The sequence below is a fragment of the Parasteatoda tepidariorum genome, chromosome 1, assembly GCF_982258835.1.
Source record: "Parasteatoda tepidariorum strain Cologne lab strain chromosome 1, Ptep-v5.0, whole genome shotgun sequence".
Lineage (NCBI taxonomy): Eukaryota > Metazoa > Arthropoda > Arachnida > Araneae > Theridiidae > Parasteatoda > Parasteatoda tepidariorum.
The window spans coordinates 62,584,277-62,602,447 of record NC_141755.1 but is presented as its reverse complement, the minus strand read 5'-3'; the positions used below and the strand labels follow the sequence as shown (position 1 = coordinate 62,602,447).

The window sequence follows — 18,171 nt, the reverse complement described above, 5'->3', positions numbered from 1 at the left end:
AAAATTTATAAATGAAATTAAGTTCTAACAGCCTGCAACTCCAGCTCACCACTTCTCCACTTACAAATAGTCAGATGTTTACATAACAATCTATATATCAAAACTTTTGATAGTAAGAGTCTGAAATGAGAAAAGCTGTGCCCCAAACATAAGACATACAAAGAACTAGTAACACATAACGACACATACATATAAGCAGCTTTACATGGCTGCATCTTGATTAGTGAAATGGCAAAACAATGTTAATTGTTTGATAAATGGACGAAAAAAACACAAAACAATCTTAATTATTTGCTAAATGAAAACAAACATTTTGACACAGAATCGTCAACACATGTAATATAAATTAAACAACATATGCCTTGTTGCATGTGAATGCCTATAAGCGCAATGACACCCGTATAAAAAAATTCAGGCTACATGAAGTAGACTGAGAAAATCTTCTCCAAAGAAACTAACATTAAGGAGGTAAAATGGATAATTGATTATTCAAAAAAAATCTCACTCAGTAATAGTGGAAAAACAATTTTTTGAGGTAAAGGACATTAACTCAAAATATTCCTTGTAAGAAGGAATTGAAAATAAATTGATTTGTTTGCTGGAATTTATTATGAAAAAAAAATTGAAAAAAAATAGCAAGCAAATGAAAAATCAGGCTACCATTGTAGACTGACAATACTCCGAGCTTAAACGAAAAAAAAAACTTTGTACAACAAGATTTTGTACACCAATCCATTAAGTGAATTTTGAGAAAAAAATTGAAATCAATCGAACAAGATTGATAAGTAGTAATCCGAGTTAAAACGACAAAAAAAATTTTAGTACACATCAAAATGTATACCTGAAACAAATCAAAGTCATTAGTGAGATCAATAAGTGCACAAAAATTATTAATTTAAGACTTGAAGAAACTTAAAAGAATTGCAAATAAACTTACTAGTTGTAACAGGAAAAGCCTAGGCAAAACATTAAACTTAACAAAAACTGCAAGGAATTTTCACACTTAAAAAACAACAAATTGACTCACAGAACTTTGACCGAAAAAAAAAAAAAAAAACTGCTAAAACAAAACAAAAACAAGGCCTTGACACATTGCTTACAAAAAGCATTACCTAAAAAAATTGCTGAACAATATACACTTAACAAATTCAGCATCAACAAATTTCTACAAACAATATAACACAAAACAATAAAATAAAAATCATAACAAACGTTGTGACACCTTGAGATGTACAATGAGGTGTACTTTTATACCTTACATATGCAAAGAGAATTCACACTCTGCAAAAATCGAAAAAAATTGTATGTAATAAGAGTGACTTATGACATACTAGAAAAGGAAAAAAAATTATACTGTACAGAACTACAGGGTCGAAAAACAAAAAAATTGGCATTCGAAATCAGGCATCATTAATTAATTACAATTATGTGTTTAAGTAATTTAAAAATACAAATATTAACATGAAATATTTGTGAAAAAAAATTGCAATCAGTTAGACATGAACAACTTTGTATCATTTGTTCGTTTATAAAATTAGTGATTACTTAATCAATATATTACTGATTATGAAAGAATTGATGATTATTTCATATTATTACAACACAAATGAAAGAATGTTCTCAAACAAAGGAAAAAATGTTTAACCTCAAAGGACACTTAATTATTAGTTTTACATTAACAATGAAGGTAACATCGTGAAAGTTATGTACTTTAGTAATTATTAACGTATGGATATTCAAAGGTTACGCAAAAGATTTTCCTCAAAGAGCATCAAAACAATTCAATTATTTAATAATTGACTCGAATCATTTTTTTTTGTATTTATTTAATTTAAATTATTATTATATATATATGTCATATATATCATCTGGTTCTTTGACCAGGGTATCATAATTGATCTTCTGGTTTCTTTTGACCAGGAATACCTTCTGATTCATTTTTGATCAGGAAACTAAAATTAATAATTAACGTCTGGCTCTATTATGGCCAGGGAAAAGTAGAAGAAAAAAATTCTGGTTTAATTTACCAGCAAAAATCGTTGAGCTCAGGTATTAGCCAGAGCAATCGGGACATATTTTTCCCAATTAGTTTAATAACTTAATCCCAAAAAAATTTTGATGCATCTGTATTACCAGACACGATTCAGGAAATTCACTATCCCAAATATTTTTTTTTTTTTGTAATAATTCAAGTAAATATTAAATTATCAGATACTCCAGTAAGAAAATCGTAACATATTCAAACATATAAGCCTGGCAAATCTTACATCAAAACATTGATTCACTAAAATTGACAACATGACCTAATAAAAAAATTGGGAAAGAGCCAAATTTGAGAACATTAGATAATAAAAAATTTGGAAAGAGAATTTCTTTCTTTTTTTTTTTTTTTTGAAAAAATGATAAAAATTGACCAAAAGAAAATCTAACAGGGAACTGCTCATCCTCCATCATTAGAAAAACCCTTCATTTTTTGAATACATCATTCAATTAAAAGTAGATTAGTAAAAGTTTAGAAACATTAAAAAGTTACAAGAAATAAATTTATAAAATGCAAAAGTCATTGATATTGTATAACAACTGCTACAAGACCCCGCTGTTCCACGGATATGTAATGACCAGCATCACACACAACGATGCCCAAATAACACTCGTCACACATATATCAATAAGTTAATTACAAAAATTATTATCAAAAAAATTATTTGTTAAACTATAAGGATAAACCTTAGAGATAGTGATGTTGTTAAAATTATCAGGCATAATTATTGAATTAGAATAAGTTCTATTACGGGTTTGAATTGGGGTCATCTAATGAAAATATTAAGTAATGATAGTATCAATTACACAGGTATTATTACTAATCGTAACCTTTTGATAACCTCATGAAAATGATGTAAACATAGAAAGATAATAAACTTAAGTATCAAGAAAAACACAATTAAAAATTATTTTACCCTTCAAATTACTGTGAATCATATAACGATATACTTGCTTAAACAAGAAATATCAACCATTAGAAAAAAACAATATTGCCATTAATTATTTCAAAGTGCAAATAAACACCCAAAAATTTTCAAAAACAAACCAATCAGAAATATGTAATTGTAGTATAATAGATTAGAACACTAATAATTTATCAATATAGGAGAGTAAGACATTGGCAATTCATATTAAAAAATCAATAACCTTTCAACAAAATTTATCAATTAAATTATCAAACATGACCTATTTCAAAAGCATAAGAAGCACAAAATTTTAAATATTAACAATTATATTAAATATTTGATGTGAAATTTTAATCGAACCAACATGTAAATTCTAAATAATATTGAACCTCAATTCTTAAGGAATACAAGGAAATCTTATTATATTATTACTTGGTATTTAAAAAAAATTGTTTACCAACTCCTATCCAATTAATATTTATGATTTAATCAAAAACAGAAATATTTATCATTTTAATCACAATATCAGTAGTTATGATTAATCAGCTTCATCATTACAAAACAAGTGTAAACAATTACAGAAAATTAATACCTCACTTATTATTTACTCAACTTAAAGTATCAATTTGGTTATTATATAAAACTTTAGTAAATAACCACAACAAAAAGGATTATCCAATTAAATTTAAAACTTAGTAAAATTGAATACATTGTATAATCTATTATGTTTATTTGATTACTATTAAAAATTATCGAGATAAACTGTCTAATACACAATTAAAAATTATTAAAATTTTATTGTACTTAACATTAAGTATCCATTAATAACTTGAATCATATTAAACATTTAGATTGAAAATAAAAAAAATTCGCTGGTCAAAATAAATATAATTAAAAACTATATACACCAACCGAAAAGCGGAACGGCTGCCGATATTTTTTGAGATTTTCTTTTGAAAGATTAAAAACAGCATTACCATAAAGCTAGAAATGGCTGTGAAGGAGTCCATCAATGGCGGTGTATACTGCGGCGATGTAAGGTCCAAAACCCTTTCCTCAAAAGAGGAGGGAAGTAAAAAAAGGCTCCGCGAGGGAGTATGTATATCGTTGGGGGGATGAAAGATTCGAATGCCACGAGCGTTATGAGCTATGAGCTATGAATATGAAACATCTCGGCATATTGGCGAGTTTGAAAATTGTTGTTCACTAACTTTACTTATCAGTCTTTGTAAATTGTTTGAGGCCTCGATGGCCTGCATTAGGAGTTTTTCCATACTTAATTCTTCATTATTCGTATTATTTTTGACTACGCTTGCGTAGGTCTTAGGATTTTCTGTATTTCTCTTTATGACGTTTCTTTTGAAATCGTATGATTTTCCGTGATAGTTTTTGTTTTTGATTTTATCTACTATGTCTTTGTATTTATCACAGGAGGTAGAGTTGGCGGTGTGTTCACCATTACAGTGGCAACATTTTGGTTTGGTATGAGTATTTGGGCATTCTTTAGTTAAGTGTGAGCCTGCGCATTTCACACATCTGGCAGGATGTCTGCAGTTTGACTGGCCATGAAAGTAATCCTGACATCGATGGCACTGCGTGGGCCTGTCAGATTTTTTATATTCCTCTACTCTAATATTTGTGTTCAAAATTGATCTAACACTGTATATATCTTTGTACTTTCCTTCTCTAGCGAGATCTACTATGAATATTGGTAGCTTATGTTTGACATTGTCTCTTCTTTTCTCTAATTGTATCACATTTGTGACTGGTAAATTATATTGTTTCATGAGATCATCTTGGATTTCTGAGGGCGTGAAATCTTTTGGTACGCTTTTTAACACTACTCTAAGTTTCCTTTCATGTGGTAATGAGTATGTATGATAAGATACATTTTCATTGTTAAGTATGGTAGTGATTTGGTTTCTATCCTCCATTTTAGAGGTTTTGATAATGTAATTTTCACCGCTCATTTTTCCGGTGTATTGACTTATGTTTTTCTCTTTAATTTTTTCCCTGAATTTTTTCCATTCGAAGTTAGAATCTTTAACTATAATGGGAGGTGGTTGTGATTTTTTCTTAACTAGGGTAAACCCTGAGTTATCGTCTTTATTGTTGTCTTCGTTATCAGACATATCTATATTCATTGGGTCGTTTTCGGGGTTGAGTGATGGGAATTCGGCATTACGCCTAAATCTCTTAGAATTTGTTTCTCCGTTATAGTGATCATTAAATGGTTCTGTTTCGTCTAAGTGATTTGTTTTGAAAAATTTACCCATTCTATGTATGGTTCTATTTTGTATGTCATTAAAAAAGGAATATATTTTGCCTTGTTTACCATTAAAATATTTTAATCCTAAGAAGAATTCACTGGTGTATCTAGCTAGCTCTTTAGCATTATCCTCAATGGATTCGTGTTTGTCATTAATGTGCATAAATCCGTTTATTAGACTTTCAATATTATCCATAATTCCGCTAAAATGAAATAGTATATTATCTAAATGACTATCACTAGGGGAGGTTGGGCTATTATCATCTGATTCTTCCTCAGTTGTTTTTTGGCCGCTACTGGCCGTATTTATTTTTCTTCTCCTAGGGGGGCGCCTAACCGTGTTGGATGCCCAAAGTCCCCCTGGAAGCCCGTGCGGTTTCGGCGTAGCCGTCCCCGTCGGTACTTCGAGGGAGCCAGAGGGCTCCTGATCCTGTGTCCCTTCGCCATCAAAGGACTCGCTACCTCTATTCCGTTCAAAGGGCCCTAATAAGGGCCGGAGTGAAGGGGTTAGCTCAGAATCTGAGACGGAAGCTGGGTTACCCAACCGCTCGGGGGTCTGGCCCCCGCAGCACTTGGGCTGTCCTACAGCTAAAGTCTCCGAAGATAAGATAATCTCCTGCGAGGATTCCATTATCCCCGCGGAAGCGTGACTCTATCACCGTCGACAGCTGGTTCGTCAGATAAGACGTCTTTCCTTCTCCCGAAAATGCGAAAATCTCTCCGAAAATCGAAAATCTGCCACGAGCGTTTTTCGCGCTCTGGCTTTTATAGCAAAAAGGAAAAAAAACCGAGTTGAGTACTCAAGGTACTGAAAGTATGAATTAAAGAAGTAAAATTTTAAGTTGAGATGTATTATCAATATTATTTTTAAGTGTTATTCTCACCTTCTGATTGACGTTGCAAAGCTAAGTTTCAGTCGACTTCAAAGTCTCGCGCTACATCAAACGACGCCGACAGCTTTTTCCAAGAAAAGGAGTGTCTGAGGAATGTGCAAGGAACTTCCTGGGGAAAATGTCCTCATTGCGCTAACGCGTTAAGGGGCGAGAAGAAAAAGATGAAGAAATAAAAAAATTGTTTCATAAAATTATAAATTAAGCCGAAAAATAAGTATTTTGATTAACAAAGCTTGATCAGCCTTATTTAAAAAATTAGGCTGTGACTTAATGTCACACCCTGAATACCTTTTTATCTAATGATTGGATCTTCAACATCTGGGACTCAATCTTAATGGCTCGAGGGGGTGACCTCGAATATGCCAAATAATAAAAACAGGCGGTATTTTAAATAACGGAATATGACACAAAAACGTACTTCCTCAGAATAAACCTACCTTTTTTTCGATGGATTCAGATTTTTGACCCCAAAAATATAAGGGGTTACCGCAATCTGGGAAATATGGTCCAAATAGTTTGGTCAGGAGACTTGGTCAGGCTCTAAGTTTGAATTCCTTAATGTAAATTTTACTTTCTGTGTATTTCGCCATATCTCGAGAGCTTTTTAAGCGAATTGAAAATTTTTTGCGAGCACTCATAAAATTCGCTTATCTAAAGATAATTCTATGCAAAATATAAATTTTAGCACATATATATTATTTTTTATTTTATTAAATAATAGTGAAAGAAATTGAATTGCAAGGCATATAATTTTCTAAATAATTTCAAAGTATATAATTTTACAACACAAAATTTGGAAAAATACAGAATTTGAGAAAAATCGGTTGAATAGTTTCTGAGATATTGAATTTGAAATATACGACTTTTTTTCACGTTTGGCGAGTACGGCCCTCTTCCTGGAGAAGTACCACTTCTCTCTCCTGCAGCGTTAATAACACTCTCAGAGGAAACGCTGCGCGGGAGGTCGCGCGAGGTACACCAGAAATAATACGCTACATAGGGGTGCACAACTTGCAGACCGCCGTAGCACTTGAACATAATAAAATATATATATATATATATACTTTCTACCCCCCCCCCCGAAAAAAAGAAAAAGAAATCAAAATATTTTGAAAAGCGCATCTAAGTTTTTAAACGTGCCAAATCTAAATCAATGTAGTTTTTCGATCGCTTTTTTCGGTGGTTATCACTATAAATTTCAAAAATTTTAAAAATCCCGATAATTTTAATAAGACAAAATTATTAAATTATTCAATCAACAAAAATTATAAAAAAATCATTTCTCAAATTACTTTTTAATTATTAACAACGATAAGTCATCGATTATAGTTATAGTTATGTTTGTTTTATGCTTGATACACTTCAATATTTTTTTTAAGAGATTTCATTACAAACGCTCCTTTGATTTGAAATTTTAGAACATGCTTCTTGGTAAATGGATGTTACTTTTTTCGAAACGCCAGTCTATGTTAAATCAAGGTAACGGATTCCTTCAATTTTCAAGGACGTCTTAAGAAAAATAAAGCTCATTAAAAAATTAAAAATAAACAAAGAAATGTATGAAATATAACCTTGATTTATTTTAAATTGAGTTCAATGTGATTGCCATTTTAAACATTTCAATGACGACATAGCTTCTTTTAATTTTGAATTTTACGATTTGTTAGTGTGCGAAAGATAAAAAGATTAAATAAGTGGAACAACTTTTTTTTACAGATATTTTTTTTTGCATATTTATTTATTTGAAGAATGAAAAGCAAATCAGATATCACTTTAGAATCTTTATGTTTTATCACTTTCTTTGGTGAACATATGTCAGCATCTTGGAGTTTAAAAAACAAAACATTTTTATTCCACATGGATTAAACATCAAAGCTTCCGAATAAACTTCTGCAGCTAAATTAGATTCTTCATTATTTTAATTCCATGTCTTTAAAATCATAAAATAATACTAATTTATTTAATCTTTTTGATGTCTAGCGTTGTCAAAACGATATTGATGTAAAAAATAAACAATTGATTCAATAACACTGAATATTTTATATGGAATACTAAATTTTTAAACAAATAATTGTTTTTCGATAAAATACAAAGATTATTGTTTGGAAACTGAATTATTGAAACATCATACTTTATCATATATCAATAATGTTAATATGCAGAGTTTAAAGTTACGCACTAAAAGGGGTTAACAAAGGATAATTTTGCTCATTATTTAGAACATTGTAAAAATTTCTGTTAAAAACACAATAATTCTGTAACTTTCCAACAGGTAATTTCTGTTCTCTAAAATTACAAAAATTTACAGTTTAACTAAATTATAATTTGCAAGAGACGCCTTTTTTTCTATGAACATATAAAAGATTCTATTAACTATTCATATTAATAAAAGATTTTATGTTTTTTTTCTATTAAAAAATAACAAACAGATATAATCTGTAAGACAATGGTACATATTGTATCTGTTGGGAAGAGAAATTTTCAGTTGCGAATGTAAAAAACCTTTGTATCAAAGGAGGCACAAATAATATGATAGATCGAAGGCATGTATGGTGGGCAAGGAGTTTGCTTCATACTAGAAAAGACTCACTTCGGGACGTTTAAACTTAAGGATGAGAAAGAAAGAAAAATTCTGCGTCGATTCTTTCAGACTTAATGGTTTTAGTTACCTCAAAAGTCGCAAAAAATCACCCCAAAAATAGAATAAATAAAAAAAACTTTAAAATTTGGTTCAGTATGTAAGCCAGAAAATAAACAACTATCACCACGCTAAATTTCTCTGCCGTAATCTGATCTACGGAAAATATCTGATGCGTACAAATATTTTCTGTTGTGCTATATTACCAGAAATTTCTGTCAATGTATTTTTTCCGTAGCATACGGATAATCTCTAGCAAGTTTGTTGCCAGAAATTTTTCTTTACCGAGTAAACGTAAAATATCGTATTTTATTTAATATCCATTAAATTGGTTCCTATTAAATATCTATCAATTTGGTTATTCATGGACTACAATTTTGAGATCTCTAGCTCTTCCTATGTTACCTGACCTGTACTGCTTTGCTGGATCTTTATAGCATTGGCGTAAACAGCCTCTTTCAAAAACATCAAAACTTTTAAGAAAAAAAGTAATTTTGACGTAATTACCGTATTATTCTCCATGCAATGTAATGAATTTCTAATCTTCGTTAATTTCTAATTCAATTGCCTTTTATTTCTGAAAGATTTAAGTCTTTCTAGAAATATGAAGAAAGCAAATTTCATGATCATTTATTTATACCAAATTTTCTTAATTGTGTTACCATTTTTGTTCTTAGTTTTATATTTTTCCATCTATTGTTTGAGGTGAAGATACGATTTTGTGTCTGTAAAAAAATTTGAAATCAATTTTCACATTAATATCCTTCTAGATAACGCATAAATAACAGCGAGATCGTAAAAAAAAGAGAGAAAAAAAAAGAAAAAAAATAAATAATACATTTCAAACTAAATGGCGATAGAAAAAAAATCTTAATTTAGCGAGAAGGAGAGAAACTCTCTTTGGTACACTACCAAATCTGCGTCGTAAGACTTAAAGATAACATTTAAAGGATTACAAATAAAGTATTGCAATGATAAGGTTCATAACTACAATAATCAACTTACAATCGTTAATGGTAATAATTTCGTTTTGATAATAATTCCAAACTGATAACGTAATAATATAACAGGATGTTCTGAAAAGTTTGGCCGCTTTGCATGTTTTTAGAACCCTTGCTATAAATCAAAACAAAAAGTATAAGTATTTCAGTTAAAGAATTACTATTTAAATGAAGAAGAAACAAAAACTCTATCGAAATTTTATGAATCCAGTGAGGAAAGTGAGATGAGAATATCAAAATCAGTTCTATGGCCTGGTGGTGAAACTTGGAGGTGTTATTAATGTTCACGTTTCAACTAATTTCCATAAATTCTTCAGCAATAAATATGAATTTGATCATTTCAGTCCCCCTTTCTCGCTAGGAATTCCTCAGATTTAAATTAGATTTTTTCACTCGTTTCAATATAAATTTGTATTCTCTAATGTGCATACTTTTTGACATTTTCAGAAGGAATTCTAAAAATATTTATTAATGAAATTGAACATGACAGAACACTCTGTATAATTTTGGAACCTTCCAAAAAATGTCAAAAAAACCATGCTTATAGGGGTTGCAAATTAATAATAAATTGTGTGACAAACGTTGCGAAATTCTGACAAATCATTATAGTGAAGTCGAAAGGTTAAGGATGGACGAAAAGAAATTTAAAACTAGTGTTTTTCAGAAATTAATTGCGTTTTTTTCCCAACGGAGGACTTAATTATATTTTTTCTCAGATAACTTCATACTTAAACCACATAATCATTATATGTTTTGATAGCTGAGAGAGCAAGGCTTGCTTGTATAAAAGTTCGATTGATTTTATGCAGTTGTGTTTAGTTGGTGCTGATTCAAGCTTAAAAAGCTAAAAGTGGAATTTTTGGCATATTTTACTTTTGCGCTATCGAAAAGGTAAAAAATGCTGTACGCGTTTAAAATTAGCCGATGTGTATGGAAAAGATATATTGGCAGAGGCTAGCGTCTAAACTGTATTGCAAAATCTGGATCCCTCAAATTTTGATTTAGATGCATCACGCCAGTTTAATGAAGCTAATGAAGGTGCAATAAAGGCAAATAATTGGTGCAAACCGCTAAACTCGTGAGATAGCTGATACATTAAATGTATCGAATTCGACAGTACATGATTGTGAAAAGTCCAAGGTTTTATCTTTAAGTTCCAATTGCTCTCATGCTCTTGCGGAAAGAAATTTGTGCCGTCGCGTTGACATCTGTGATTTGCTTCTCAAAAATCAAAAAAAAAAAATTCATTTTTAAAGACGTTGTCACTGGAGACGAGAAATGGATTATCTACGTCAATGTTTCTGTCTCTACAAAAATCTTTTGACGGCAAAACTTTTACTCTAAATATGGTCAAAAATCACCGGAATCAGTTTCTTGCCAGCAAAAAATCAAAAATTTTATGCTCGTAGAATCATGCTACTGCACTACAAGAAATATGGCCTAAGGTATTAAACCAGAATGGACAATACATAATTCAATAAAATATTTATTTACTTAAACTACTTAAGATTAAAACGTTATGTTACTTTATAAAAAAAAAGTTTCCGGATTAAGTTGAACTTAAAATAATAATGAATAATATAAAAAATCAATATTTAAAACAATTTCCAAATTTCAACTTTTACTTTTATGTAAATAGAACATGGAAACAGAAAGACGTTAGTTTATCAGAGTGCTTGTATCTTGAATGCGGTTGTTTTGAATTAAATTGTTATTGTTGTTGTTTATTGCCAAATAAATTACTTAATATTAAAGCCGTTTCGGCGAAAATGTTCGAGAAATTTCTAAGAGATATGCCCACAACATAATACCATGTTAGAAACGTGCCAAAGCTAAGAAGTAAAGAAATATTTGTTTAAGAAACGAAGAGCCCTTCATGAGATAACAAGTAGCATGCAATGGAGTGCTAAGAAAAATTGGTACGCAAAAAACTGTCGAAGAAACTGATAAGAAAAGATGTAATTGTTAAGATTAAGCTTAGTCGTCATGAAGAAGATTAAAAAAACGGTGTATAAATTTATTTGCTCTTCGTATAATTTTTAAAATTGTATGGATAGGATTGAATACTCTAATGCAAATATGTACTAAAAAAATCTTCACTTTTTTTCTAAATTTATAAATCAAAATTATGTCGCTAAACTGAACTAAGAAGAAACTTAACTTTACTTAAAGAAGAAACTTAAATAATTTAGCTTTGGTTAGTGTTTTGCTTGTTTAATCCGATTTGTCCTGTAATTTTGAAGTTTTTTTCCTAAAAGATCTTCTAGAGTTAGAATTGTCAATTCTAAAAAATGTAATAAAATATGTAAAAGTTAAATTTTGCAGTAATTTTAAAGCTTTTTTTTATCAAAATGTTAACTTAAGTAAATATAGTCCAAATTTTATTTTTTTTAAAAATTAGGTAAATAAAAAAAATGAGATAAGTAAAATGGAAGAGATATTTAACAGAAACAACAATGTCAGTAAACTGTGTAGACTGTGCAGAGTAAAATAGTAAACTGTGCAGAGAAAAATAATTTCAAACAACTTATCTTTTGAAGAAATTTTCAACTTTTTTTAAAAATAAATTTCTGTTATAGTTTAAACCCTTATCCAAAAATTATAGTAAAATAAAACCAAATTAAAAAAAAAACTCTTTAATTGGTACGTCCAAGCGCAACTATGCTCTTTTGTTTTTTGAAGATGATGCCACATATGGCCTTCTTTACCACATGCAGAGGACATATCATCCGGGGAAATCTCTGATAGTGGCCTCACTATATTTTAATAATTCAATGTTTTTCATCCAATATTACATTGAACCAACTATTGTCTATTCACTACAAATTTGAAAAAGTTTTTTTACTGTTAGATTCTCCGAGCTCCAATCCGAACAATTAGCTAGCTCACTGGAGAACACCTTTTCGGATGAAATACTCGAGTGCCAGGAGTTACACGTACTTTTTGAACAGAAGAAGAAAATTGTAAATACCGAGTGGACGTCTATAGCCATTGTAGCATATATTATGACGAGCTGTCTGATTTTCTTTCTCAGAAGGTACTCAACTACTTCTGAAAATTGTTCTGGGCTGCCATACAATTCTATTAAACTCTATATAAAATCTCTAACAATAATGGTGACCTTTTCTTGGCTATGAGAATGTATAAATAAGAATTGGAGTAGTCAGAGATAAAAGCAATACCAGACAAGTCTCGCCAAAATTTAGCAGCCTTTTTTTGACTCCTAACAGGCCATGACTGTATGGGAAAACAATTGTATCGCTTACGTATATATGACCACCTGATTGTCGTCTATGAAACTCTAATAAAGAGCTTATAAACCGAAAGCATCTTCATATCTATGAAATTACAAAATATTGGCGTGCGAGAGAGTTTCTGAGACGATGATTTCAATCTTTCTTCGTGTGTTTAGATGTTTATTATTCTTTCCTTATTGTATTTGTTTGATTTCTCTGCTACTGGAAAATAAAAAAATTCTTTTTCATCCCACTGTATCGTTCCATCCCACCATAATTTCGTTCAGAATTAAAGAATTGCGATTAGAGTTTGGTAGTTTTTATTGATCAAATTAATGAACTCTGAGAAAAAAATCAAAAGAGTTCAAGTTTCTTTGGTCTGTAAACGAAAATGTTTATTCTTTCAAGCATTTCGTAGCTTATTCCAATTACAGCAACAAGTTTAGAAGTAAATTAATAATTCAATTTTTTGTATTATTGAGCTTTTATTTCTGATCTATTTGTGAGACTCAATAATTGACTCTGAAGCGTTAAAAGTTAAGACATATTAGTATACACATTGAACTAACGTTGCGTAAGATGAACATGGTTAAGCCTCCGTTTCCCTCTCGAAGTCAATGACGATTTTCTACTCGTATGAGTACAAGCGTATAAGAGAGAAGTGCTGAATTGAAATAGGATAAATTAAAATTAATTTTGTATCTTATAAAAATGATCTAAGCAAATACTTATTATGCCGATAGGCCTGTGTAGGGGTCTGGGAACTGGACCTGCATCAGAAATGTTCTGGGTTCGAATCCCGGGCAAGGCATGGATGTTCTTTCATTCTCTGTACTATCAGCCCTTACTGTGTGGGTAGCTTTGGCCCACCTAATATGGTGCCCCTGAAAGAGTGGCCAACAAATTTGCCTTTCAGATGACTATATAACTTAGATCATTCTCCAGGTGGTCATTGCAAAAAAATATTTTCTAATTATTTTAACAGGAGTCGCGATGGATCAGGGGATAGAGCTTTCACCTTCCAACTAGGTAATCCGGGTTCGAATCCCATCATTGGCTGGAAATTACGAATTCTACACCCGGCTTGCACCGACCTTCCTTGCCATCAGGCAAACCGTGGAAGGTTATCGTGGTTTTCTTCTCTTTAAAACGCAAATGCGGGTTAGTTCCATAAAAAAGTCCTCCATGGAGGCAAATATCTAACAATACTTGATCCACGAGTTCCTTTTCTTCTGGATTGAGTTCAAAATTACAAGGTTACGGAGTTGAACTAAGTAGTCGTAAATTTAAAAAATTGGTCCGCTATTCAACGACTGTTGTAAAATAAAATAAAATTATTTGAACACAGAATTTTAAAACTGCTTACGTTAAATAAATTTCAGATAAAGAAAATAATATAAAGTTCATATAATGCAAAATTAAAAAAATATTCTTTATATGAAATTTCACTCGAATGAATACATGATTCAATTTCTAATTATTAATCTCAATAGAAAGTAGAATAATTTTTTAAAGGAAAAAGCATAAGAAATATTAAAAATTAGTTTTCAAGAAATTTTTTTACGTGCATTCATTTAACGAGTTACTACTCTAATTTACATAAATTTTTAACCTAATATCTACTTAATCTAGTAAACGATGTATATTTACTAGATAATATAAATATGAAAGTCATTTAGTCACTGTGGAGTATTTCCCTCTCGTTGAATTTACCAGAGAACTGAAGTAATCAGTACTACTTAATAAACTTGAATACAAAATTACTTTTAGCCCCATGTCTAATTTTGTCAGACTTTAATTAAGTGCTTTTATGCTATTTTCACTTATAAACACTGAGGGCGTTCAGTGACTTCAAGGGAAAAATTTGCGGAAAAGGGACAAAACAAATTACACATACATTGGCAGGTTCGTGTGTTCTTCACAAAATATGGCTTGCAATTTTGTCTTTTGGCTTAAAACTTTTTTTGTGATACATTTTTGAAATTTGTGTTTTTCAAGGTAATCGGAAAACTAAGTTCATTGAATGTGCTTCCGCAGAAAGGTTCAAGTTCAGGTCGAAGTCTGTTTAAAATCATCATGTAGGCTTAATCAAATAGTATGTAGTAATTCATGCTATTTCTCTTCATGAGTTTTCAGCCCTGCAATGGACTGATCTCAAAGATACGTTTCCCAGACACCAAAGTCAAGCATCACTGGCTGCGGTCAATGAGCTGGTTGGAAACCATTTGGATCAACTTGCGTAGGGACTAAGGAGGCCGGGTATCGGTCCTAGTAAAACTGTTCTACTATTACGTTTTCGACTTCTCACGTACGTCGTCGAGCCACCAGAGTGGGCGAGCCATCCAGTCTGCTGAGGATCAAAATTGTATTGCCTCACGCCTTCGGATCATCCTCAGGGATGATTCACCAAAAGTCGCCATAGCCCATTCTGCAGCTTTAGTGTGACGTACATACAGTACTACTATTATTACTACTCAAGAGTTTACAAGTATATTTTTGTACATAGATCAAATAAACTGTGATGGCATGTCTTCGGATCATCCTCAGGAATGTTTCCCAGACCATCGCCCAATAGCTCATTGTACAGCTCTAGTGAGACACAAATAAAGTACACGCCTAGATCAAAGTTTGCAGATTTATATTCTGCAGTATGAATAACAAATCGATGAAGTTTATTTTGTCAGAAAACTTTTATTTTAGCTCTTTGAAACGCTCGAAAAAGAAAAGGTAGCGAGTTCGATTTTCTCGACATCTTTAACTGTAATCTGAAGAATCTCTTTCCGATATCCTTTTGCCATTTATGTAATCTTTGTTCATTTTTTTTAAAGTTTGAATTGGTCACACAAGTGAACAAATGTAAGTATAAAGGGGATCTGCTGTGACAGAGGGGTATTATCATTCCTCCAAACGCTCTGAAGCTGGGATGCAGTGAGCTCGATTTCTGTCCGCAACCATGAATATATTCTTGTGCCGTCGTTCTATAACTTTAAATATCTATTCTTCAACTGAAGAAACTCTTATAAACCCTTCTAGGCTTAAATCTTAATTACAAATAAAAAAAAATTATATGAATAAAGATCAAATTTTTTCGTAACAGAAAACATTAAATCTGCAAAACTATTCGTAAATCAATGTTGTTCCATTACAAATTATTCGATTCAGAAACTATTAATTATAAACATAACATCTCCAAAAATAGCTGATTTCGATATTGTATTAAACAAGTGTTTAGTAAAATCGAAAGCTTTTGAATTTTTTATTTAAATGCTCTAAATCACTAAACAAACCTTTTTTTTTTAATAAAAACTATTGTTTCTGCCCCAAACTGAACAGGAAACATCATATGATAATCGCTCCATTTAAAATTAAATTATTAGATAAAAAATAAGCTTTAAATATTGGGAAAAATAGGTCATAAAATTTGAATATAAATTTCAAAACTATAAAAAAAATCAAAAATACGTTAAAAATGCATTTGTTTAAAAAAATATTGGAAAAAAACTATTTTAGCAAAATCTAGTCAACAAATACAACTTTTTAGAAAACAAAGACAACCTGATCTAATTCACGTAAATCGTTTTCAGAAAACAACAACAGAATTTTCCGAAAAATCTGTAATTTTGATAAGAAAACTGTATTTATCACTTCGTAAGCGATAATTCGCCAACTAGAGAGCACTCTTTCAGAACCAGTCGAAAAAGTTGGACGTGATAAAGAAAATCATCATTTAGTTCCGTATCGCCACGGCAAAGTTCAATGCGAAAAATCATTTCTCTAATCTGTGATCGTTCGTTAACTATTACTATAAAGGGATAAGTGAGAAAAAATAACTTTCCTTTTAATAACAGAATGGGAGAGAGAAAGCATGCTGTCAATCATGATACCAAAGAATACGGAACTTTCAACAACAAAGTAGGAAACTATGAAGAAAAAAGTGAAAAAGCGAAAATATTTGACTCGGAGCTTTACACCACGGGGTAAGTCTTCACAATAATTCCAGTAAATATTTAAATAAAAAAATTTTAATTGTGAATTAATAACTAATTTAATTCTTATATATAATAAAGGCCATTCGTACAGTTTCTTAGACAATACTTAAAATCTTTTTTTCTTTGCCTAATTTTTATTGTAAATTTCGTTTTAGCGCAAAATTTCTGATACAAAATCTATTTTATTAAATTATGAAAATTAAAAAAGAAAGGGTCTGAAATATTTAAATTAAAATCTGAAAGCTATACAAAAATATTAATTTTAATTGGTTTTCTATAATAAAACAACGAAGTTCTTTGTATTGAAATTTATGCATGGAAAATATGTATAACAGGTAAAATAATAAATTAATCTGAAGTAAGAAACTCCAAATTAATTTTTAATCATTATTTAATTAAAAATTTAAAAAATTAAGCTTTTTATAAAGAAAAAATAATAATTTTTTTTTCAAAAATTACTGAATTTTTTATGATATTATACAAGAAAGTATGTATTAAATCATATCATAGTAAATACTAAATAATTTGACCCTTTAATGGTAATATCACAAAATGCTTCTTATACAAAATTTGTGATAAAATTATATATTGTTAATAAAATATAAATTACGATAAGAAACTGGAATAAAAATTCATTTCTTGTGATAAATATGATAATAGTAAATATAAATATTTATTTCTCATAAATGAAATACTTTTTTCAAAAATAACTTTCTTAAATTTTCTTAAAAGAAGGAATTACTTTACATGGGAAAGGAAATATAAAAACTGCTTGCTTTTTTTTTTAATTTCAAACTAATTATATATTTTTTTTTAGATTAAAAAATATTCTATTAAGCAGTAAAATGCTCAGTAAAATAAAAAAAAATTCTTCGCTATATTTTGAAAAAAATTGCTTATTATAAAATACTAGAATAAAATTTAAAACTTATTGGCTGAAATCTACAAAGATTCTTTAAAAAAAATTGAAAGAAAGTATTTTGTTCATGTAACATAAAAATTTTTGTATATATATATATATATATATATATATATATATATATATATATATATATATATATATTATCTACTATTAACTTACTTTCGTTTTCTTTTTGTTTCCATTTCCATTATATATATATATATATATATATATATATCACTTATCTCTGATAACAAATAATTCAGCTGAAAATTAAAATAATCTTGTGTACACAA

General features: G+C 30.0%; 1 protein-coding gene across 1 annotated transcript in view; it reads left to right on the top strand.

Annotated features, from left to right (window-relative positions):
- The first annotated feature begins 16,664 nt into the window (after positions 1–16,664).
- Positions 16,665–18,171, top strand: part of Prestin (solute carrier family 26 member prestin) — a 62,070-nt gene continuing 60,563 nt past the window's right edge. Inside the window, exon 1 of the mRNA XM_087165254.1 lies at positions 16,665–16,962. Within this exon, the coding sequence (XP_087021380.1) occupies positions 16,835–16,962 (128 nt within the window). The 5' untranslated portion in view covers positions 16,665–16,834. The remainder of the gene's footprint in view (positions 16,963–18,171) is intronic.